Below are 24,573 nucleotides of genomic sequence, written 5' to 3'. Positions count from 1 at the left end.
CAGTGAAACCGGGTGGGCAGAATCACCAGAATTCGGTTATTTCAAAATGGTTGCTCCCAGAGCTCTCGTTTTCCGACCGCTGGTCAAGGGGAATGAAGACTCTGGGAACGAGATTGGGATGGACCTGGCCAAACGACGACAACATCATGCAACATGCACGAATGTTGCGTGAAAAATTTGACCAGTTTCAAATTCTAGCAAACAACACCCAACATGTCGCAACATGTCGCAACACGTCGCAACAGGGTGGCCAAACGTACGCAACATGTTACCCCCAATGTTGCGATATGTTGCGTTGAAATGTTGTAATCGTTTGGCTGGGGCTTAATATATTGTAGATAAACAGTGTACCGTACTCAATGCATTTTAAGTAAAGTAAGTAATAAAGCATTTTAATTTATTGTCATCAATTTTGGATTCCTTTGATTCAAAACCTTGCTTCATTCCCCGTATCAGAGGTAATCACGCACTCCAAGAAAACAGAGCTAGTTGAATCAAATAGTTATTTTTTGTGTTGTTATAGCACTTTGACTTTAGATGTCGCAGAGAGTAAAAAAATTGTTGACAAGGGTTATATGTAGGTCGACGAAATTCCTTAGACTCTCCTTAGACGTCTCACATTTCTGTCTCATTTTACAGTTTACACGGATCCATGGATCGCGTGTCCAATCGACAGAGTAGAAGATCTTGAGCCCGACAAGTCCACAGTGGTGCTTGGATTCAAGTGGCAGCTTCCAAGAACCAACATGAAGAACGTGACAGTGTCGCCTAGCAACTATGATGAGAATTATCCCTTCCCTGTTGGTAACCACCGGGTCACGTGGATGGGGACAAGTGACAGTGGAACACAGATAAGCTGTAGCTTCCATATCTCTGTGAATGGTGAGCTGTTATTGCAAAGTTATTTTGAGCTCGTACTTGTAAGTGCTTTGAAAAGATGGTTAACTTAGCATGGGTGACCAAATGCGGGACTCCCCGTTATTGTATAGAAAGCGACAAAGATATAGATGTTATTTGCCGGCTGGGAGGTCCGTATAGTGAAAAACTGTGACCGAGGCCGCAGGCCAAGGCAGCAGGCCGAAGGCAGCAGTTTCAAGCCCGAGGTCATAGTTTTTCACTATACGGACCGACCCTAAACCGACAAATAACATTTATTTTTTTCCTACGATAAATTGGCTTACAAGCAGGTTTGTTTCCCTAAGTTTGTCATTGAATTGGCTTACGTGTCGTGTACAAACCATCACAAAAAATTTAACGAGTGAACGAGCAAGTAACTCAGATACTAGAAAAAGAAAGATGTATTAAAGAACAAAGTTCGAACTACTTTATGTTCGTTGCATCTAGTTCACCAGTTAAGTTCTCCAAAATTGTTTTCCCGGTGTGGAATTTCGAGCAAAGTTTGAAGTAAGGTGTTGTACCTTAAAAACAACTAAATTGAGTAGCAGAAAGCGAGGGAATTCGTTAGGTGTATTCCACAGAAATTCTCTTAAATACGTAACAACGATCAAAGAGGCAAACTCGACTGAAATTGACTTTTTTTGATTAAAATTGTGCGGCGAGAGAAACACAGGGTTAAGCGCCATTACAGCGCCGAGCTACAAACAACGAAACAAATTCTCACAGCTTCAAAATACTCCATTGAATATACTTGCACTGACTTTCCTTACCATTTAAAAGTGAATAGAGCTAAAGTTTCGTTGATTAATCGTCGATGGAAGTGTGAAAAGGTCGAAAGATTGACGATTACCGCCGGTTCAGTCAGGGAAATTGACCAACACGACAATTTCACCCGCGCGGTTTCCCACCGTTACAGTGACCGTCGTCAGAGATAGGAAAATTCGGACCGCACTAAGAACCAATCAGATTTCAGAATTCGTTACCGTGCCCTCTTGGGGAAAAATAAAGTTTAATAAGAAACTAGAGCGCATAAAAAATGAAACATCAGAAATCATCAGTTTGCAGTACAAGGGAACAATTCAACACACAAACAAACAAACAAATGAACAAGCAAAAAGAAAAACTAAAAGAGAGCCATCCATCATGCTGTCCCGATACGCGGAATGGTTGGAAGTATATCATCGCGTTTTAAAACCACCAAAGTTTTAAACCGGTGCTATTATTGGAGGAATTAATGTATTAAGCAGGCATCTACAGTAGGTCTTTACGTTTGCTATTACAATTAACGCTTAATTACATTTCCCTCAGCTTAACTCTTATGACTTCAAGTATAATCTACGCATCCAAAATCTGACGTAATGTCTTTATTTCTCGGGCACCCTCAAGACCTTCCTTGGTCTCTGCTTAGAAAATGTTCCGCTTTATAATATAGGTTTGTTACGATTGTACAATTTTAAATTAATGATTAACATTGAACAGTTATTCAATAAATTGCAGACTGTTAACCAAACTATCCTGTGACCAACTATAATGTTGGCGGTTTGTAATCTGTCTTCCCTGTTTTTATTTCGACCGTCCAATGCCGTAAGGTAAACTCACTCCAGCGTCCGCTTCATATAGGTTTTTAGCAATAGAAATTACCCAGAGAAAATTGATTTCCGTGCTCGCGTCCGCGTAATCAGTGGACAAGTTCACTGAATAGAAGTACGTTATAAAATTAAGGTGAACATAAGACGAATCTCGGCACCAGGCTTTTTGTCCTCTCATGAAGGGTAATCCCTTAATTGAGATCCACTTAATAGAGGATTTACTGTATTGTCTTATTTGATTTCAGACGTGACCTCGCCCTCAGTCCAAGGTTGTCCCGCGTCATTCTCAGATAAGACCGACTCTCTTCAAAAGCAGGTCACGTGGACACCGCCGACATTCACTGACAATGTAGGCGTGGCCAGTGTGTTGTCCAATCGTCAGCCAGGATTCGAGATGCAGACTTACACGTCGTTAACAATACGATATACTGCTAGTGACGCAGCAGGAAATGTCGTTTATTGTACTTTTAATATCACTCTGGAAGGTATGTCATCTTGAAATTTATATTCTACAGTCAGTTAGTCCCTTCCTCCGTTATCTCGTTTGTATTTTGGTTGGCATGATGAGGTGCCCGTCTCACTATAACAACCAAACGGAAATGATAATATCCCATGTAGACGGCATGACTAGTACCATGAAACTAGTAAAAATAATAAATACGAACAGATGCCCAGATTCTTTGCCGAATTTATTGCCTTCTGACTGAATTTTCCAAGATTTTGTAAATATTTGTCAATTAATGAATTTGCTTGATATTTCTTTCTTCGTTAGTTTGACTTTTGAGTTTATCAAGATCTATAAATATTGAGACAAAAAAGAGTACCATCTAGACCGTGTTTCTCAAGTGTAAGGCCCAAGAAATTTTCAAAATACAATTCCGTTTACGACACTAAGAAATGCAAGCAATTTAATGAAAGAGACTTGCTTTGTCGCTTGCTTATTTTACGTCCCAAAAAGCAAAAATCGTTGTAATTTCAGTATTATCTTACAGGGTCCACTTGCATCAAGGTTCTTAATCCAAAGAATGGCCTTGCAACTCAGATTGGTCTTTTCCTGCAGCTCAGGTGCAATGACGGGTACTTCTTTAACCCGTTTCCCCCCGGATTGCCAGATCGCTTTGAGAATCCTTCTTACAGGTGTCTTGGCAACAAGTGGGTGTCTCAGAATGATCTCAAGTCTGTCTTAACTAAGGCACCGGACTGCATGGGTAAGAATAGACTATGTGGAAAAACTTTCATCCTATTCACAAACCAGGCGGCGAGTAATACAGTATACAAATCTCTCGCGGACACTCTTTCGGTGTTAACGCGCCTGGGATCTGGGCAGGAGATGGTGCTGGAATAGGTCTTTCTACAGATATCAAGTGCAAAATTACACCCTGACGAGATATTTTTTGCATTCTAACAATGTACCATAGTTACTATAGTTTGTGTTTACCTTTGTGATATTGAATGCGGGATCAACAGTGATGGATATTAAGACTCATGCTAAAATATAAACAAAAAATATTATAGCAAAACATAAAAAATGTTTCTTATCGGGCTTCACAGGGGGTGCTTAAGTAGAGCCTAAAAACGTTGAATAGTTTCTTTTCACTTTTATTTTATGAAAAAGACCATGCTAAAAGGAGAGGGGGTCATGCTAGCCAGTTTAACAAATCGAATGTGGTTTAGCATTGTCTGTGCTCTTATCGACAACGATACGCGTCATCCCAGTGGTCAAAATGTTGTGGACTCACGAGGCGCAGCCGGGTGACTCCACAACACATTTTGACCACTGTGATGACGCGTATCGTTGTAGATAAGAGTACAGGCCACGCTACACCACATTTCAATTTGTTTTTTACCATAATATCAACGTCAAAAAAAATGTTTTTTTTTTTTTAGAGCGAGAGCTGAAAAAGGCATAGCGTGACAACTTGACGCGAGCAGCGTTGTCTGGACTGTTATCAACAACGGCAAATTAGCCAATCAGATTTCGAGATTAGTAGCAATTGTGGTAAAAAGAGATTTCACACATCACCACTCTTGTCAAAGGAGTTCCTTACCGTTGTTTGTAACGCTTGATGCGGGGCGCACATTAGGTGATGATTAATTTTTTTTTCTTTCTCAGTCTACGTGGTTTTCGATGGTACACCTTGCCAGGGCGGTTCCATAATGTTGGATAGTAGCATTTGCTGTAAGTATCACAGCGCATATTATATTAAAATGTACTTAACTATTACCTCTGTGTAATCGTGCTGTTATAGTCTGGCTAACAAAAATAAATACTTTCCAGGATGCCGAGCTGTAAAGCACAAAAATCAACTACAGAATCGTATTGATCATGTTGATGTACAGAACCAAATTCGCGCAGCTAACGTAACGAGAATCGAATTAAATAATGGTCAGCAAGCAGTGATACTGCAGTTCAGGTCACCTTTGAAGGCTGTTAAACAATCATTGGATGCAGTTTATCCAAGATATTAAGGGCGATATGTAAGTGCTATTAGGCAAAGCCGAAGGCTGAGGCTGATTACACTTAACAACTTAGAACTGGAACACAACTCACATTCAGTTTTGAGTGAAATCAAACATTGACACTAAATAGCTTTATATTTCTAAAATGATTTTTATCACCCGGATATGACTAACACTGGCTGATTTAGACGTCAATTTGTCTTTGCAGTTTTGTCATCGTAAAGGTAGGAGTTAACCTCACCAAGTCTACTTTATTATGAAAAATTCTTAGGTATAAAAACTCCAAAACGATCATACTTTTTTCACCTAGTATCACTGGTATAGTCACTGGATAGCCCTATATACTTTTTAAAATATCTTTTTACATCGGGAATGAGTACACTGATTTTGACGATGATTTGTGTTTTATGTGTTTTGCTGTCAGTGAACTGTCCTCCTGGAACATACAGCGACGGCAAAACTAACACATGCAAAGACTGCATCCCTGGATTTTATCAGGACGAAGAGGGAAAAACAGAATGCCAGCCCTGTCCGAAGAACTCTTCCAGCGTCATAACGGGATCCAAATCAAGTGCAGATTGCAAACGTAAGATAAAATAACGACAATGTTAGCAGTATTCATGGAAGCAAATTGTCTAGATTTTTACTGCATGCACTGAACTGCTTAACGCGAGTGAAAACGTCGCGTTTCCATTGCTGACGTCACCGGTGGGTTTGTCTGTTTCGCTGGCTCTCGACTGAAACGGTGAATTAATTTGGAAAACTTTACTAAACAAGTCACATGTCGGTAAAAGATCCAATCAAAATAGGTCATCGTTCATTGCTTCAAGGCTAGTTACTAACAAAACGGTTGCATTTTCCAATGCGAATAACATAAAGGAAAAGAATCGTGTTTTTGTTTAAAGAATGTTGTGGATTGTTTAAGTCCCCTCTCAGCCTGCCATCTCTTCCCCCGCTTTTTCTCCCCGTTTAGGTTTCAAAGAAAATTGTGCTCGTAAACCAGCACCTCATGCTTACCGTCATTGGCATGTCTCGTAAAAGTATCTTAATTTTCTTTAATATTTATCGGACAAAACTACTCTGTGATTATATCCAGCTCGTGAAAAAGTCAAGTACGTAGTAGGTCAGTGCATCTCACTCGTATTAAAATTTTAAAGTAGTTCTGTTGCAGCTAGAAATTCTTGGGCGCTTTCCATTCGACCAATTGAATTGCATTTCCGGAAATTTACAATGGCGACTGGAACAGCATTTCCCGGAATACATTTTTCGAGTTGTATCGACATTTTCGGAAATTTCTTACCATTAATTTCTGTTCCATTTGATTTTCCTCCCGAAAGTTACAGATTTTTCGGTTGAATGAATCGTTTACGGAAATTCAACAATTTTCGGATTTAATTTCTGAAAACTTTTCCAAGCAACTGCTTCTTACCATTTGTCCCCGTTTCGAAATTTTCGGACGTTTTGGCATGAATGGAAAGCGCCCCTTTTTTTCGATTGCTTTGATGGCAGTTGGAAAGTTTGTGAACATGTTATTAAGTTTTCATTTAAAAATCCGAGTTACATAGACAAATCTCTTTTTCTTTTATCGTATGTTCTAGCTGTTTGCAAACCTGGTTACTACTCTACTAATAATGGAATATCACCATGCGTGGAATGCCCAATGGGAACATATCAGAATAATGACCAGCAAACCCAATGTTTCGCATGCCCGGCTGGGACAAATACAGCGAGCACCGGAAGTACGTCACTGGAGGACTGTTTGTGTAAGTAACTCCTCAATTCGATTCGTTTCAACAGTTTTGGAAAATAGATAAATAGCCATTACAATATCTAGAGAGGAAGCCACATCAACCTTAGATGGTTTTCACGCGGGTCCTCTATCCTGGTCGAATTGATATTTGGAGATGTTGGTTTTAGTGGAGGGAGGACAACCCAGAACCTGGAGAAATACCCTCGAAGCAAGGCGAGAACCAACAACCAACACATGCAACCCACATATGGCACCGAGTCGGAATCTATCCCGGGCCACATTGGTGGGGTGAGCGCTCTCCCCACTGGGCAATCCCTGCTCCCCCTTGTTCAAAGAATGCTAAACGTTATTGAGACTGTGCCGTCTAGTTTATTGATATTATACTGAGAAAGGCTGCTAAATCTTATCCACCAGCCCCAGTTCGCATCACAGAGACTATTCCAACCTCAGATTATTCAACGTACGAGAATGAAACCATTTCGCTTGCTTGCTATATTGCGGGGGATCCCACACCAACTGTAGCGTGGACAAAAGTTGGAGGTAAGGGAGTTATTGGTCCGGCTCCATATAGAAAATAGATGAATTCATTTTTTTACCACTTTATCTCCGATAATTTACGAAAGACATGGATTTTGGTTAAACTAATGTAATGTAACCAGGTAAAGTAACGTATTGCCATAGCGGCAAGTTTAAGTCAAACACTCTGCCCATTTTAGTTTTGACGATGTCCTGTACCAATTACGCTATCGGTATATAAGCAAAAAATTATCTTGGGTATTTAATTAAGTCTGTCCCTTGACTGGCGAGAGACAGGGACCTCTGTGACCTATTCCGTGAGTACTCTACAGAATTTTTCTGGAAAACGGACTGTAAAACTTGTAATTGTAGCAGAGAACTTACCCTCGGGATCAATAACGAGTTCCAGTTGTAAAATCCAGACGTGTACTGCAACAAAGATATGGTGAAATTTGAGCATTTCCCCAAATTATTTCGTTTAAGAAAAAGAGATCCGCCTGCTGCCTTTGCTGACATCTCATTTCGCAAACATTTTAACTACTATAAAATCTAATGATCGTGGTTTATTTCACAAACTTACCGGCTCTACTGCTCCTGACAGGCTCGCTTCCTTCCACTGACCGCCTCACCATAAAGAATGTGTATGACCTGGACTCCAAGTTGACTGGCGTGGAATTAACTCTTTCCGGTGCTGTTGTCGCTGACTCTGGTAATTACGAGTGCACAGCTTCTAATAAACATAGCTCGGTTACCAAGCAGGTCAGGATTGATGTCCAGGCTGGGTCACCTCCCGGTGTAGTCCCTGAATAGGTAAGAAGCGTCATGGAGCACTCAGTCTGCAGGAATACTCCATGCTTGTAGCGACCAGGGAAGAGCTGTTCAAAGACTGGATAACACTATCCACTGTACAAATTGCTTTAAAACAAAGTATACTTTCCATTGAATAGTTATTTATCTGATGAATAGCATTACATACCCTTGAACAACTGGAGCAAGGCGTCACTCTCGATGACACTGCTTGTTGTGTTGGTCTGTGCTTGATCATGGTTTTGATGTTAAAAAGTATTGATATTCGGGGTGCACATGTATTGTTTGCTAACTTGCTGAATAGCTTAGAATTTAGATGACAAGGTTGGCAATACGTCGAATCTTTCTTTCGAGAGTGTGTATAAGTGTGTGTTGGCGTTATGGAGGGGTGGTGGCTTCATGGTTAGTGAGTTCATCTCCGGACAGAGTGGTCCGGATTCGAGCACTGGCCGTGGACATTGTGTTGTGTTCTTGAGCAAGACATTTAAGAGGTGCCCTCTGTAATTTTCAACTATGGCCATTTGGACCAGAAAAAATCAAATTCCTCAAACTCTCTCAGATGAATGGTCTAGATAAGTGATTCACAAAAATATAACTTTCAGTTCGATTCGATTCGTATTTTAGCGCTGGGGCCACCATCTTGGTTTTGTCCCTCTGAGAGGGCTTTCAGCGGCCATTTTAGGGCACATTTTTAACAATTTGCCATACAAAGAAAACGATCTAAATCCGGGTAAAAACCCTTTATTCGAGACAAGCAAATGTTTCTTGTTACATTGAGAGGCTGTTTTGGCAATTTGATCATCACCTGATTTTTCTACAGAATTTTAAATTTCTTCCCTTTCGGACTACTCATGAAGCGCCACAAAAAAGGCGAAGTTTAAAGGAAAATATCGCTAAAAGTACATCACTTGAGATCCCAAAACTACCCTCCACTTAAAGAGCAATGTCTCACCTGTAAAAACATGTAATAAAATTTTGGGGCAGTTAAAACTGTAAAATGTTAGAAGAAGAAGTTTAAGCTGTGCTTTTGTCAACAAAGACCGCCGTCCTAATTAGCATAATAACGTGAAAATAACGATGCACAGAGAAAATAATGATATATTCCACTTATCTCGCGACATGTCGACAACTGGATGTTCCACGATGCCTCATGTTATATTTCCAGTATGTTTCAGCCACATTTTCGGTGATTAGTGTACGAAATCACTCTCAGACATCGCCACGGTTAAGCAGATTTCAACTCTCCGAAGCCCGCTTCATAACATCTATCAATATTATTTGTCTTTCGCCTCATAAGCCGCCGTTTACAAGAAGTGTAACAATTTGTTGAGATCCTAACTGACCCAGAAGTCTGTTAGCAGCCTTTAAAATCCTCCTCTTAATCGAGGATTCTCATCAAGAGTTCGTTTAAGCTCAGTTCTGTTTTGATCTGTTGTGCACCCGCCATTATTCCACAGATTGCGTTACATTTGACAAATGCGCATTCCAACGGGTAGGGGTAGGGTGGGTAGGAAGTGAAGATGTAACCGACATTAAAGCCATTTTACGCATTTCTGTGGCTAAACTAGTTACTGGCTTTCCCAGAATGATTTCAACATGAGCTTCTGCTTGCAGGTATTTTCTAGGTTATTTTTGCAGGGTAGGCGGGGGGTCGTGTATTGAAAAAAAAAAAAGAAAAAAAGGAAACGATAGACAGTATCAGGTCAAAAGATTATGATCTGTGTATCTTGATCAGCTTTATCAGTTCATCAGCGAGGCCCTATTAGGGGTTTTCAGGATACTGGATATTTGGGTAAAAATTAACAGGATGCAAGAAATTTAGGGGAAAAATTAATGCGGTAGAGCATGCTTAGATCAGATAAAGCGGGACAGTTGTGTCTTTCGCTGCCGGAAGTGCCATCAAATTTTGCAAAAGACAGCAGACTGACGAATAGTGCGCAGGAAGTAATGATAAGCAACGTTTTATTGAAACTTCTTACATTTTCTTAGCCGTGTCACTTTTCCATCAGAAAAGAAAATGCTCAGAAAATTACTGAATTGCAGTTAAGGACGGTACCTTCTTTTTTAGGCATGGTTTAAACACCAGGCGCGCGCTTGGGTTGGAACTAGTGACGTAATTAACTACCCTACCAAGCGTGCGACTTAAGAAAAATTCTATTGTGGCCGAAACAAATTTCGCACTAAAATTACGAGCCTGTACTAAAACCGGGATTACCAAAAAAGCAGCATATCGCTAAGCACTAACTGTGAACGGCTTCCAGCTGAAAAACTACCTTTTATCGTATCCGTAGAAAAAATCATACTGAAATTCAACTGTAGATGGCATAATGCGCGCGCAAAACAACTGCGAGAGACGTCAATGTTTAACTTACTTGGAAAGTAACAGGAAAAAAAAGCAACGGACACCGACAAAGTTTTCGAAAGGATGAAACAACTCATTTAACTTTTAACAAAGGGGTGATTACAGCTACATTTTATAGTATGAATTGGAAGTGGCAAGCCTATTCGACAATACATTAGTTTTTGGCTGTGAGGAAAAGTTATGTAGACTGTATTTTGGCTGAGCCAGAGGAGTGCTGTTGTGACGATTCTGTTATTAAATACATATCAAAAGTGGTTTTTATGTTACCACTTACCACGTGGTTTAAAGATGTTTTTAATATGTTTAGTTTTCTGCATGTAAAGGCGAACCTTAGGAGAATCTGTGAAGAAATATCTTTACCTTTTTTTCAGAAAAATGCTACCGTCAGCAGTAGCTAATTATCTCGGAAAAATTAATGAATACCCCCAGTTTTCTTTGTGGATTCTAATAACCCTGACTAAGATCTACTTTTTCCACGTTTTCTTAATCTGGCGGAAACACGTTTGTATTTTGTTTGCACCATTCGTTGAGCCTGAGGCACCCCACAGCCGCTAATGTCGTTCAGTTCTGTGATGGAGCACAGCTGCATGTCTGCACAAGACTAGTTTTCAACCCTATGCAGGGCGCTTTAAAATACCGGCATCTATCAAGCGAAGCACTAATGTTGACGCTTAGCTTTTTAAGGACATTATAGATGCGTTTAAGGCACACAAGTTGAATGAGTCATAAGCAATTGGATAAGTTAACTGACACTTGTCAAAAATATCTGCAGCTTGATTCTCAGCGGTTGTTGTGTCTTCTTGGAGGACCTTCTCCTGTCTGTTTCTAAGCTTTGAAGGCATTCTCGAGAGGAAGGATTAAACGTGGCAAGGAGTCAGGAACTCATCACGGGTGAACCGCCTAATTCTGGCCTCACCTTTTGAGCACCTCATCTTTTGTGCTACAGTAATTGCTTCGACTTTTATGGCCGTTTCCTGACCCGAGAAAAACTTTTCTTGCGCACGGCTTGTCAGTCTGTTGCCTTTCGCAGCATTTGATGGCATTTCGGGCAGCGAAAGACACAAGTATAATGCTGAACAAAAAAAACACAAGGAAGAGACTTTTTTACTGGAGTTCTATCCGTATTCTATTTGTAATAAAGGAAAATTCTCGTCAAAAACTAATGGCTGTCAATGAGATTAGGATAGCTGTTTACAAATATAGTGTGGAATGTTGTGCCTCGATCTCTTTGCAGACACAAAGGTTGCCATGTAAAAAATTCGTGTTAAACGGTACAGAATTCGGGACTCATTTCATTCTCTGTTTATTTCTCCAGCCCTATCTTTATCTATCTATTCAGTGTAACAAGTGTGAGCTTCGAAATTACTAACAAGGAGCTGCGTTACCTAACCTTAAAGCCCCTAAAACCTGATACAAAACTTCCATATTCCACCGTGATATAAGTACTAAGAGTCCAGAATAAATGCTTGTAACAGTTGACATACATTTATTTTATTCTAAATAGCTGACCACTGTTGAGGCCCCAGAGTGGGAGGGGGGGGGGGGGGTGTCGGTGTGTCCCTTATCCTGATAATTTTTGTCCTAGATATCTTGTATCCTGTTAAATCCAGCTCAACGATTTCCTACTCAGTTAATGTCCTGTTTTATCTGATCTAAACATGCTTTACCCCATTAATATTTCCCCTAAATTGCTTGCATCCTATTAACTTTTTACCCAAATATCCAGTATCCTGAAAACCCCTAATAGGGCCTCACTGATGAACTGATAAAGCTGATCAAGATACACAGATCATAATCTTTTGACCTGATACTGCCTATCGTTTTCTTTTTTCTTTTTTTTTTTTAATACACGACGCCCCCCCCCCCCCCCCCCACCTACCTTGCAAAAATAACCTAGAAAATACCTGCAAGCAGAAGCTCATGTTGAAATCATTCTGGGAAAGCCAGTAACTAGTTTAGCCACAGAAATGCGTAAAATGGCTTTAATGTCGGTTACATTTTCACTTCCTACCCACCCTACCCCTACCCGTTGGAATGCGCATTTGTCAAATGTAACGCAATCTGTGGAATAATGGCGGGTGCACAACAGATCAAAACAGAACTGAGCTTAAACGAACTCTTGATGAGAATTCTCGATTGAGAGGAGGATTTTAAAGGCTGCTAACAGACTTCTGGGTCAGTTAGGATCTCAACAAATTGTTACACTTCTTGTAAACGGCGGCTTATGAGGCGAAAGACAAATAATATTGATAGATGTTATGAAGCGGGCTTCGGAGAGTTGAAATCTGCTTAACCGTGGCGATGTCTGAGAGTGATTTCGTACACTAATCACCGAAAATGTGGCTGAAACATACTGGAAATATAACATGAGGCATCGTGGAACATCCAGTTGTCGACATGTCGCGAGATAAGTGGAATATATCATTATTTTCACTGTGCATCGTTATTTTCACGTTATTATGCTAATTAGGACGGCGGTCTTTGTTGACAAAAGCACAGCTTAAACTTCTTCTTCTAACATTTTACAGTTTTAACTGCCCCAAAATTTTATTACATGTTTTTACAGGTGAGACATTGCTCTTTAAGTGGAGGGTAGTTTTGGGATCTCAAGTGATGTACTTTTAGCGATATTTTCCTTTAAACTTCGCCTTTTTTGTGGCGCTTCATGAGTAGTCCGAAAGGGAAGAAATTTAAAATTCTGTAGAAAAATCAGGTGATGATCAAATTGCCAAAACAGCCTCTCAATGTAACAAGAAACATTTGCTTGTCTCGAATAAAGGGTTTTTACCCGGATTTAGATCGTTTTCTTTGTATGGCAAATTGTTAAAAATGTGCCCTAAAATGGCCGCTGAAAGCCCTCTCAGAGGGACAAAACCAAGATGGTGGCCCCAGCGCTAAAATACGAATCGAATTGAACTGAAAATTGTACTTTTGTGAATCACTTATCTAGACCATTCATCTGAGAAAGTTTGAGGAATTTGATTTTTTCTGGTCCAAATGGCCATAGTTGAAAATTGCAGAGGGCACCTCTTAACTCTCACAGTGCCTCTCTCCACTCAGGTGTATAAATGGGCACCGGCGAATTTAATGTTGCTGGTAACCGTGCAATGGACTAGCATCCCATCCGGGGGGGGGGGGGGGGTAGAAATACTCCTAGTCACATCATGCTACGGAAACCGGGATAAGCTCCGGCCTGACGAGCCACTTGGCTTACAAGTGTATATTCTTGCAGCAAGTAGTTAGAAGAACTTCCTTCTAGCTAAGGCTGGGTAAGCCAAAAAAATTAAAAAAATAAAAATAAAAAGAGATTTGGCAATTTTTTGGTTTATCGACTTTTTAGAACTCAGCTCAGCTACTAGCCTTGTCATTAGGAAAGGTAGATCAGTAAAATAATACCGCAAGTAAACAAAATTGAACTAGGTTCGTAACCACCTCTCTTCAGCGACCACCTCTCCTCAGCGACCAGTTTTCCAAAATACCAAAAGTTTCCAAGTCAAATCGCTATATTTGGAACCTCTTGTAAGCGACCACCTCTCGTAAGCGACCGCGACCACTTTTAGTATGAATGAAACATTTAAAACATAGGGTAAGTCTCTGCAGTTACCATGTGCTAATGAGGTTAAATTTGAACCTAATATGGTCTAAGCTCTGGTAAGCGACCACCTCCCGTAAGCGCTTACGGGAGGTTCGACTGTAAAATTTTGACCCAATATGGTCTAAGCTCTCGTAGGCGACCACCTCTCGTAAGCGACCACCTAGGTTTGACATTTTGGGTGGTCGCTTACGGGAAGTTCGACTGTAGAGCAATTAAATGCAATGGGATTCTTACATTCTTTACGTTAACTGTGGTTTGTTGCGATTATTTATAGATATCCTACAGTTTGCCATATCCGCGTACTGGATTGAGAGATTAAAAGAAGTGTTTGTCGAACAGTGAAACATAATTAATATTGCCTTGTAATTGAAGTGGTGATAAAAATAGTAAATCATTAAAACCCTTGCCTACTACCTTATTCTGTATCATTTCTTATAAACAGCCAACGCAATATCCGATTACTTGAACCGACCATTTGGTAGAAAATGCCAAATGCCCTCGTAAACAAATTAGTGAAGTAAACATTCAGGCAACAAGTGTACCAATTCAAAAATTTGAAATCGTATGAAAGCAAGTGAAGACCTGTTGTGCTTGAAGAATGAGGACGGTTTTTGTTACCACACGTTTAGACCAGTCCAGTGAGTTGACGCGTCAACTCAACTCTGGTTTTTTGAACATGGATGCGAGGGTTATCTGAGAGAAATTGCTTGTTAAACGATTCCTTGACATAGACAGATTGTGCGAGGACTATTTTCAAACACATTTTTTCGCGCTCACCTCGCGCTCACCTCGCTTGAGGCCTCGTCCACACTTCGCTGGAGAAATTTGAAAACGGCGTGTTCACCCTGAAAACGCAACAAATGTTTTCCGTCCACACTACGCCGGATAAACTTGAAAACGCAACAATCACAGGCGGCAGAAACGCCTGTGTGCACCCTTGAGTATAAGGGTTATCACATGATTATCTTGATGCCGTAGCTTTCGAAAAGCTCAGTTTTTAAGATGTTTTCCGTCCACCCTAAAACGTTAAACCAGCGTTTTCAAATTTCTCCGGTTTGGAGAGCGTTTTCGAAAAGCTTCGTTTTCGTGAGGTTTAGTGTGGACGCTAGGCCTAACCGTAGAAGTAAAGCAGCGTTTCAAATTTCTCCGGCGTTGTATGGGGCCTAACTTGCGTGCCTGTCGAGGTTTTGCTGGACGGTGAAAAACAAACGCTTTGGTTTAGGACAGTAATTCATCAGAGTACACAAACACAAAAAAGAATGTCGCAATCGGTAGAAAAACAGAAAAAATCTTACTTCAAACAAGAAACACTTTTTTTAAATTTTCTGCGTATCGTCAGTCTTGGACACATACATCACGTTGCGGGGTTTATACAATATCAGCAGCTTGCCGTAAAATTTAGTTTTTTTGGACGTACAAAGAAAATCTGTTTCACCTTGATGACAGCAGTCGATAGGAATCGATATCTGAAAGTCGTTAAGTACAATTCGATGTAAAATAGAATTATCTAACAGGATGCGAGAAGGAAATCACTTTTCATGAATTTACGATTCAAAAAACAACAAAAAAAAAAACACTTAGCAATTTATAGGCTTAGCTTTAAAGTTTTAACAAACTATTTAGTTTGTAGCTTAAATTTAAGAATCTCGAGATCATGTAGATTTGTTCAGTGCATCCATGGGTTGGAGAAATAGCTACAGGTAAAGCGTTTTGAACTCCAAATTAGAGTATCAAAAAATTAGCTGCTTGTGATTCACGAGGGTCGTACAGGGGGGGGGGGGGGGTCTCTGGCACGGTTCACGAACGGAAAAAATAGAGGATAACGGATCACGGATATAAAAGGCTAAGTCAAGGCTCTATATTGCAAATCGCATACCTAAGTCACTCTCGATAGACGACTCTAACCATTCGGAGGACTTCCGTCTGAAAATCACGTAGAATAGAGTGGTAAAATCACGAATATCGGTTAATAATTCAGGTTCTTCACGGGTCACGCAAAACCTTCGGGTCACGACTCACGAAGAATAATTTCCTAAATTCACGTTTCACGGAAAAAAATATCAGCTAATCACGCAACACGAGAATACCCCTATATGACCCTTATTCACGTTGAACAAGGTACACAGAATTTAGTCATTGAGTGATTTAAGTTAAACAAACTACTCAGAAGTTAGTCATTTTAGTCTAATGTAGAATTCGCGCAGACGAAGGTAATGTTGGGTACTTTCCTTTCGATGCTAAAATTCCAGTTTGAATTTCAGGCAATTTCCAGTGACGAATAAAGCGTGCTTCAGAATTTCCGGAAAAGATGACAACCACCGACATTTTTGGAAATTTTCTTACCAGGAATTTCTGTTCCATTTAACTTTCCTCCCTAAATTTCCGTAATTTTCGGTCGAATGGTTCGTTTCTCGGATAAATCATTACTGGATTTTCTGGAAACCGTCAAAGGAAATAACCGTAATTTTTGATTCAATGGAGAGCGCCCGTTATCTTTATTTCCTAGTTAATTAATGGGCGCAGCTTGCTTCAGGAGTTTGAGTTCGCACACTTTCGTCTTGAACTGGCCGATCGCAGGGCTCAACATGCAGTGGTAATTTCAAAACTGAGGAATATTTGCAAGAAAAAGTGAATCTGGGCTTATATCTCATTCCTACCAGAATTACCTGGCTTGTTCTGTAATGGTTCTCATTATTTATCATCTCGACGATTGATTGTATAATTAATGGTAGATATTCAGTTCTTGATCAAGGCGTTTTGGGCCATTCTAATCCACACTCGCCAGTCAGACGCGAAGCTTTGTACAACGAGAGGAGACACGACGCCCACGGACTTTTAGCGGTTCAAAGTCAAACAAACCGTTAAACACCATTTTCAGAAGTCGCCCGAAGGGTTTTTTTTTTTTTACGATTCTGAATAGCATGTATAATTTCAAGTGTTGGCGACTTATTTTATTGTGCTAAAGTTCATTTTACTGGAATCATGACATGCTGAGTAAGATGACAATTTTGGCCAGTATTCTCAATACAAACTCCGTAAGAGTCTTTGGACATGAAAATCTTCTTTTTTTTTTCTCTCTTGCTTGAGAACTTCAAAAGTAGAAATGAAATTAGAGTCACAAGGGGTGTGATAATGAATGAATCACGATATTTTGAAGCAGCACAAAATTGTGAAAGACGTTCTTACCTTTTTTTAAATGGATTTCTCGTCACGACTTTTCTCGTACTACATTGGTATGAAAATAAATATAAAGAGCTGCAAATTGCTGATTTAAACTCGCGGTGATTAAGTACATTACATAACCACCAAGTGCATGAGACTTCGCACGTTTAGTCACTCACCTCAGATACGTTTTCGCTCCAACTCCGTGCAATCAATTGTCTTCAGAAGAGAGGAAGTAGAGGCAACAAATGTTTGAACTATTTACCTAAGGTTTTCTTTTCTTGATAAAATTTGAAAATAATTTAAACTGGTGTGGTGAAAGGAGACAAACTTCTTTTTCTGAAAACCCTTTTTCTGCAGTTTACTAAAACCGGTTTTCAGTACTCCCTGTCGAGCAATATCCGCGGCCATTCTGATTGGTCAACATTAAGATTTTGCACTCCTCTGAGAATCACACAAAGATAGCGATACAACGGATGATTAATTTACAACTTTATTTGATCACCTGGATAGTTCCACTCTTGGTTTACCTAGCTAATTACACATGTGGGTTTATTGCCCATTCCTTGATGTCAAGCTTATACACCAGCCACAAACAATGAAGTGTCCATACCTTTGTAAAGCGGAATTAAAAGTAGACATAAAAAAACACGAAGCTTAACCTACTATGAGTTGATGACGGTTGTTGTCCAAATTCCGGGACAAAAAATACAGTGTCTCGGAAGTTTGCAGCGACGAAACGTTTTTCGACATCCGAGGAAAATTTATAACAAAGACATTCACTGGGCAGGAAAAGTAAATATAGAACTGAAATTAATCTAGAGTATTTACTCTTTCTGCACCTGTGATTTTCATGCACAAATGGTGTATTGGAGGCTGATTTTTATTTCTATTACAGTTCTAAGCGAATTTTAGTTGTAAATATGGAAAATTATACTAAATAAATTATATTTAAGATTTATAATTTTACGTGATTGTTACCTTCGTGAGACCCTGCTACTTTACCTGACACTGGAATATAAAGTTATTAGTATTAAAACCGATTTCAATTAATTCTGTAAAGCAAGTAAGATACGCCCTAAACGACTACAACTTTATCTATGCACCGTATGGCGATCGGTAGGTGACGTGTAAATGGTCTCTCCAGGCGTTTATCTGTAAAAGCCTGCGATTTAAAATAGATGAATAGATTCTAACGTAGTGTCAGTCAGAGAATATTAATTATAATGCTTAACTTTTTTATTTCTCTTCGTTGAGGCATGGTTCAAAACAACAATTAAATTATTGGACGGTGGAATTTTCTTAATTAAGAGGCTTACACCCCTAACGTATTATCGATGGCGAAATCTCCGAATGAACAGATTTTGCTCTTCTGTAATAATTCTAATTAGTAGGAGTAAATAGACTATTACCCAACTAGTTTAAGCTACAGCAATATTTGTTGACCCATCTGCGTCAATAATTATAATGAATCAATTCAGGTGTTCATAAAGTAAGCATTTACAGGTTTTGTGAAACGACCTAAACCTAAAGCAGTTTTAACAAATCACTCGGCTTCCAGGGAGACTGAAAAGACGATTGTCAATCTGGTCCACCACCAGAGCGATGCTTTAGCTCTGTATAGTTTAGAATAGAGCTCTACATATTATCTATCAATATGTCAAACGTTATTACTTGCTTATTTCGGTTTCTGTCACTAGTCATATTTTGGAATTATGTGGATGCCGCAGGTGAGAGTGACTTTTAATAATAAATCTTATTTTCACAATGAAAAGAAGGTGATAGAAATCTTAAGGGAGTTTCCGCTTCTTGAAAACTTTAGCCTAAGTTTTACAAGTTCGTCGTTTTTAATCCACGTTAATCTTCTTTATCTTTAACTATCCTTGTTCCTTAGTGGTTATTATTAACTATCTATCTTAGTAAACTAGTATTTTCAGGTTTCCTTCAATTTGAAGGTATTTTTGTATGTGGTCAAAATAACTCAAAATGCCGAGACTGAGCTATCTTTAAGTAAAGTCGAAATGATTTACTAGCGAACTAAAAAAATGTGACGAGAAATAGCTGAAAATGTCCGTTTTGTTTAGAAAGCATTAGGTAGTTTGAAATTTTATGAAAAGCGGTGACACTCTGTGTCTAACTTCATTTTTCAGACTCGGTTATTCTATTGTTGTAGACATAATTCAGAGTTTTCACGTTTCTTTCCAGTTTCGTATATAATTCGCGTTGGAATCTCGCTGCTTTAATTTCAGCTATAAAAGCGACGGCCTTCTCTAAGCAGGATACTCCTCCACACAATTTGGTGAGAGAAAGGCTTTTTAAACTTGGCTCATAGACGGTATTTTAAGTCACGCATTTTTAGGTTTTATTTCTTGTATTTATATACCGTAACACTGACTCTAATCGTTGATAAATTATCTTAGTTTCACCTTACAGATCTTGAATAAAAACGATTCAAAAGTTTTCAAATCGTTATAGAAACCCTTCAATTTAAAAATACCCATTGCTTTTTGTAAGGCTTAAGGAGCTGATTTGCCGCTTTGATGATTTGTTTTCCTTTTTTTCGCGAAAGTGAACGGTGGTTGGTCGGGCTGGTCAGCGTGGAGTGGCTGTGCAGCCGGCATTTGCGCGGGAAACCAGCGTATTCGAACAAGAACTTGCACCAATCCCATACCAAGTGAAGATGGAAAGTACTGCGATGAAGGAGACAGCTCGGAACAAAAGGACTGCATGAGTAAGTACAATTAGTTGCTGTTCAATTGTATTGTTAATATATATTTAACAGTGACTATGTAAGCTGACCGCATTGTCAAGTATCTGAGTCACGCCGCACTGTTTAATAAAACTTGCTATTCAGTCGAGAAATAATTTTTCATCGGCAGGTCTAGTTAAAGCTTTCGAAGAGCTTCTGATCCTTATCACCCAATCAAACAATTTCCCGACGTCATGCGTGTTCTCCGAGTATTGTCTCGTTAGCGTGGCAACCATCTTGCGCCATGTTGCCAACCAACATCTTTCCCAAATGGCGGGCTCCGCTGATTAAAAAATAACGAGAAAGTGATGTTTCGTTAGATTCCGGGTTTTTTTACTGTAGGATCTTAGAACAGACTAATTTCAATTCAGGAAACCACTTCCCTTAGCAAACGTTTACATTTGCATCTAAATTTGCACTGAAAATAGTAAGAGCTACAAAAATCACAAATTTAGTTCTAATTTTTCTCGTTCCACAATCTTGCTTCAATGAAATGCCATCGCAGTTGACGGCGGTTTCACAGAATGGAGTCAGTGGTCTCTCTGTGAGAACCCGTGCGGGGGATCCATAGTCAACAGGACCAGAGCTTGCACTAACCCTACTCCCAGCCCGGACGGGAAACCATGTTCCGGAGACACACTTGAAACCAAGTTGGAATGTATTTGGCCGTGCCCAAGTAAGTCGAAGCAGATGTATAGTAACAAAAATAGTAAAGAAATAACAAAGTGAACATTTCATAAATAGACTATCGTAAAAATAAAATAAAAAAGTGGACCGTTTGAAAAATAAAATAATGCCACGTATTTCTGCGAAACGTAACAATACTGAAATGGCAATTGATTAAATAGAGGGGATTTAGGATGCACATTTTATACTCTGTTTTCTTTTCCGTGTGATAGGAAAACGGGTCGGGGTTGGGGGGGGGGGAAGCAGCGGGGAGCACGGAGAGAAAGTCGTCAGTTTTTTCCGTCGTGTGCCTGTTTTCGGGGTAAATTGGAAAAGCTGAAGTTTTGGTCATAAATGCAAGTTTGTGTTCTAAGATTTATTCAAACCGTATGATATAGTGTCTTGGACAATAAAAGTATGTAACACCTGTTCTGTTAACTGAAAACAAACAAACGAAGCATAAGCCCACAATGCGTACATGAATACAAAAACTCGATTTTTCTCGAACAATGCTGAGACTAAAGATCTCAATTTTTTCCAGGAAGTTGCAATAATTTCCACTTCGCGCCATGGCTTTTCATTGGTTGATAAAAAATGGGCAAAGCATGGCCTGGTTCTTTAACTTTGTTTCGTCCGTCATTAAAGCCAACAACGGCTAACAGTGTTACAAACTAAATTTTGACAGCGCTCGCCATTCGGGCGAGTGACTCTCAAAATGTACTCGCCCGGTGTAATTTCACTCGTTCAGAAAGATGCCTTTCCTTCATAAAGAAACCTTTCAGTGCAATGATTCACAAACCATACGTTTTTCGGTATACGTAATCACGGACGTCTTGAACTTTTTAATTTTACTTTGGTCCATTTACGAGACGACATTTCGCTGACCGATTTTACTGCTTGCTTTTATCATCAACTTTAATTTTGACACTCCTGAAAAATATTTCCTCATTCGATAGTTTTGACTGAAAACCCCGCTAAACGAACAGCTGGTACTATTGAACTTGTATGTATTCCTAGAATCAAGACATAAATTGAAGTAATCAACTTGTCGGCTCGTGGAAGACCGACGTTTTTTTCCTTCAATCAAAAATTATGCTAAGATTCATTTCTTAGCATGCAAACAACCTTATTCCTCTCGTGTCCTAATTACTGCTGGATCAACCAGCGACCAGCAGTACATCACTGCACATTTTAACTAATGACTAATTTAAGGAAAAACGACTAACAATGAGCAATTGTGCTCTTGTGTCACCGCGTTGCCAGCATACATACATAAAACTATATTTTATCTCAGATTCTGAGTAGCCAAAAATAAGCTAGTACCTCCGAGAAAATTAAAATCAAAATAAAGTAACACTATGTATATTGAATAAAATATTAACTTAGAAGAAATCACAACTAGAAAATTAATTCATGTTGTCGAATTGCTCTAATAAAGTCATTGAGACAAGAAATAGTTCTTAATCTGTTGGGTAAAGCATTCCAGAACCTAGCCGCTGTATAAGTAGAAGGATTCAAACCATAAGTGATAGTGCAAGGTTTAGGAAAGGTGAGGCTATCAGGATATATCAGCTTATTTTGTCTTTTAGCTGGACCTGTTGACGGTGAATGGAGTTCTTGGACTCCGTGGACCCAGTGTGCCCAAACATGTGGAATATCAGGAGGAACCATTTTGAAGAGAACAAGATTGTGCAATCAACCACCCCCAATGAATGGCGGGAAAAACTGTGTTGGTAACGACACAGAGACGGCGAGATCTTGCTTCACACCTTGTCCAGGTATGACAGTCATTGACAACAAACTGTTTTAGATTCTTGTACATTAACGCCTGTTGCGCCTAATCCAAGTTAATGAATAGTGTGTTGATCCTGATTGTGGTCTTTGTTTCACTCAGTTGATGGCGGTTTCGGTTTGTGGTCTGCTTGGACAACATGTAGTAAGACGTGTGGGACGGGTTCCCGGTCTAGAAGCAGAGCCTGCAATAACCCGACTCCTGCTAACGGAGGACAGAACTGCACTGGGGACTCCACTCAGGCGAAGAGTTGTAAACTCACATCATGCCCTGGTGAGAAATATAGAAAGTTGCATTTGGATGCTTGAGTTTCCTTTTAAGAATGGCTGACTGTTAGGATCGAGAAACGCCGGTCAACGTCCTATTTGACAAATCGCTCATACTTTGCCCAAAGATACCCTTAGGTGACCTAATTCTAAAAATCATATTTAAAGACTCCAATGAATTTTTATTTTTCAGAAATTCGCGAAAATTTGAAGGCGCGGTCAAAGTACGGTTTTTCCGTGTAATAAAATGACCGAAATAAGGTGCGAGGACGAAGCGCTGCTTAAGTCTTAAAATAAACTCAGTTGACTTCAGACTCTACACAAATGTGGAACAACCACTCTAATTTATTTCTCGCTTTAAACTAATCCGAGATATGTTGATGTAGTGGTTTTCCGAACCATTTTAAAATCAACTAAGAAGCGTGTGAAGAATAACGGCAAAATATAGGTCATGTTTAACAGCATAAAAATGCATCTGGTACCTCACTTTCCGATTATTTTACTTTATAGCCTTAAAATATCATTATTAAAGATATACCATGCCAAGTTTCATGCTCGAACTCGCAGTATTTCCCTTTGTGAAAAACGAAAATCCACGTCAATGTGTTGGGCGCAAATAACACAATAATTATGCACGAACCAGAGACAAATCATTTTCAATGGCGAAAGTAAAGGGCTATCATTAATTACAATCCCGTCAATTCACTGCTATCAGTAGAAAGATAATTTCCACTGCATAAAAACTGCTTTTAGACGTTTTCGAACCATCGCGCGTTAACTTTGTTTAATTTCCTGTCCGCCGTCATGTCTAGTTTGTCATCGCGTGTATTTCCTTAATATAAACAACACCTGAATGGTTGTCATAACAAACGCAAGAGATTTCCTGGAACCTTAATGTTTTCGATTCACCAAAACGCTTTAAGTTCGTTAAGACACAATAATGGGTCGACTTGGAATGCTGTTTAGCATCAAGGACGTTAAAGGACTGTACATTAACCGAGTTGAAATATCTTGAAGCAAATCAAATTCGCGCCCTTATTCTAATTTGGTAAACAGCCGATCTCCGTTCAAGTTCATGAAGTCGAGAGGTTAATCCGGCAATGTATCACCGGTACAACAACAAAATCAAACCGAGGTCATCAAAAGTGTAAGTTTAGAGTGTAGTGGCAAGTTCCAAATAAATTTCGCCTATATAAATTGGAAACAAGAAGTGAAACGGTCTGACCCGAAACAAATAACCAAAATATTAATACGACTAATTTAATCCGAAAATGTTGCAGAGAACATACCTAAAAGCCGTCAATTCCTCTCAATACCACTCCGCATTGCCTTAAAGAGCCCAAGCTTTCTGCTGTAAGAATCAGGGGTCTCATGGATCTGTATTTATTATATCGGCAACCATGCTGCGTGGCTGATATTCGAGACTCAGTAAAAGTTGTCAGACAACCGTACGAGCAGCCCAGTCACGCTTTCACTGCTCTTGCGCAAATGTTGAACATTTCGCAATTTGCATAAACCGACTACAAGGTTAAAGTAGTGACAGTAGATTGAAATGCGCTTTTTAAAGCTGTCCTATCCAGGAACAATTATTTCTTGTTTTTGAATTGCTTTTAGTTGTAGCTACAGTCGGAGAGAGGCGGGGGGGGGGGGGGGGGGAGAGGGTTTTCCCGGAAATTTCGGATATCTGTATGCCGTGGAAGATTAAGTGGTCTCCAGCTCTTAACGCCAACACTGAAACACTAGATGATTCTCGAAGTATCACAGGGATCACTAAGCTAAATAATTTTGAGTGTAGCTCCGCTGAGTCAATTACCTGTTGGCGCGCATATTGCATTGACCGTGGACAGGTGGAAAAACAGTTAAACGGAAAAGCCTGTTGCACATTGTAACTTAGTGTTGTCCAACACGCAGTCGGTCTGGTTGTAATGTTAATCGTATTTGAGAGAATCTCAAGTTTTCTTT

The 24,573-nt window shown here is 39.6% G+C and overlaps 2 protein-coding genes across 2 annotated transcripts in view; both read left to right on the top strand.

Annotated features, from left to right (window-relative positions):
• LOC145500664 (uncharacterized) overlaps positions 1–15,773 on the top strand; it is a 49,702-nt gene extending 33,929 nt beyond the window's left edge. Inside the window, exons 38-46 of the mRNA XM_081480190.1 lie at positions 640–882; positions 2,732–2,971; positions 3,479–3,694; positions 4,600–4,665; positions 5,371–5,532; positions 6,545–6,709; positions 7,111–7,236; positions 7,814–8,022; positions 14,251–15,773. Of these exons, the coding sequence (XP_081336316.1) occupies positions 640–882; positions 2,732–2,971; positions 3,479–3,694; positions 4,600–4,665; positions 5,371–5,532; positions 6,545–6,709; positions 7,111–7,236; positions 7,814–8,022 (1,427 nt within the window). The 3' untranslated portion in view covers positions 14,251–15,773. The remainder of the gene's footprint in view (positions 1–639; positions 883–2,731; positions 2,972–3,478; positions 3,695–4,599; positions 4,666–5,370; positions 5,533–6,544; positions 6,710–7,110; positions 7,237–7,813; positions 8,023–14,250) is intronic.
• Positions 15,774–18,751: 2,978 nt separating this feature from the next.
• LOC145500665 (uncharacterized) overlaps positions 18,752–24,573 on the top strand; it is a 43,921-nt gene continuing 38,099 nt past the window's right edge. The window contains exons 1-5 of the mRNA XM_081480192.1: positions 18,752–18,868; positions 19,708–19,869; positions 20,393–20,563; positions 22,143–22,331; positions 22,448–22,618. Of these exons, the coding sequence (XP_081336318.1) occupies positions 18,796–18,868; positions 19,708–19,869; positions 20,393–20,563; positions 22,143–22,331; positions 22,448–22,618 (766 nt within the window). The 5' untranslated portion in view covers positions 18,752–18,795. The remainder of the gene's footprint in view (positions 18,869–19,707; positions 19,870–20,392; positions 20,564–22,142; positions 22,332–22,447; positions 22,619–24,573) is intronic.

The sequence above is a fragment of the Orbicella franksi genome, chromosome 10 (assembly GCF_964199315.1).
Source record: "Orbicella franksi chromosome 10, jaOrbFran1.1, whole genome shotgun sequence".
NCBI classification, from domain to species: domain Eukaryota; kingdom Metazoa; phylum Cnidaria; class Anthozoa; order Scleractinia; family Merulinidae; genus Orbicella; species Orbicella franksi.
Note: the sequence above shows the minus strand (reverse complement) of the source record. Positions and strands in the feature narration are given on the sequence as shown.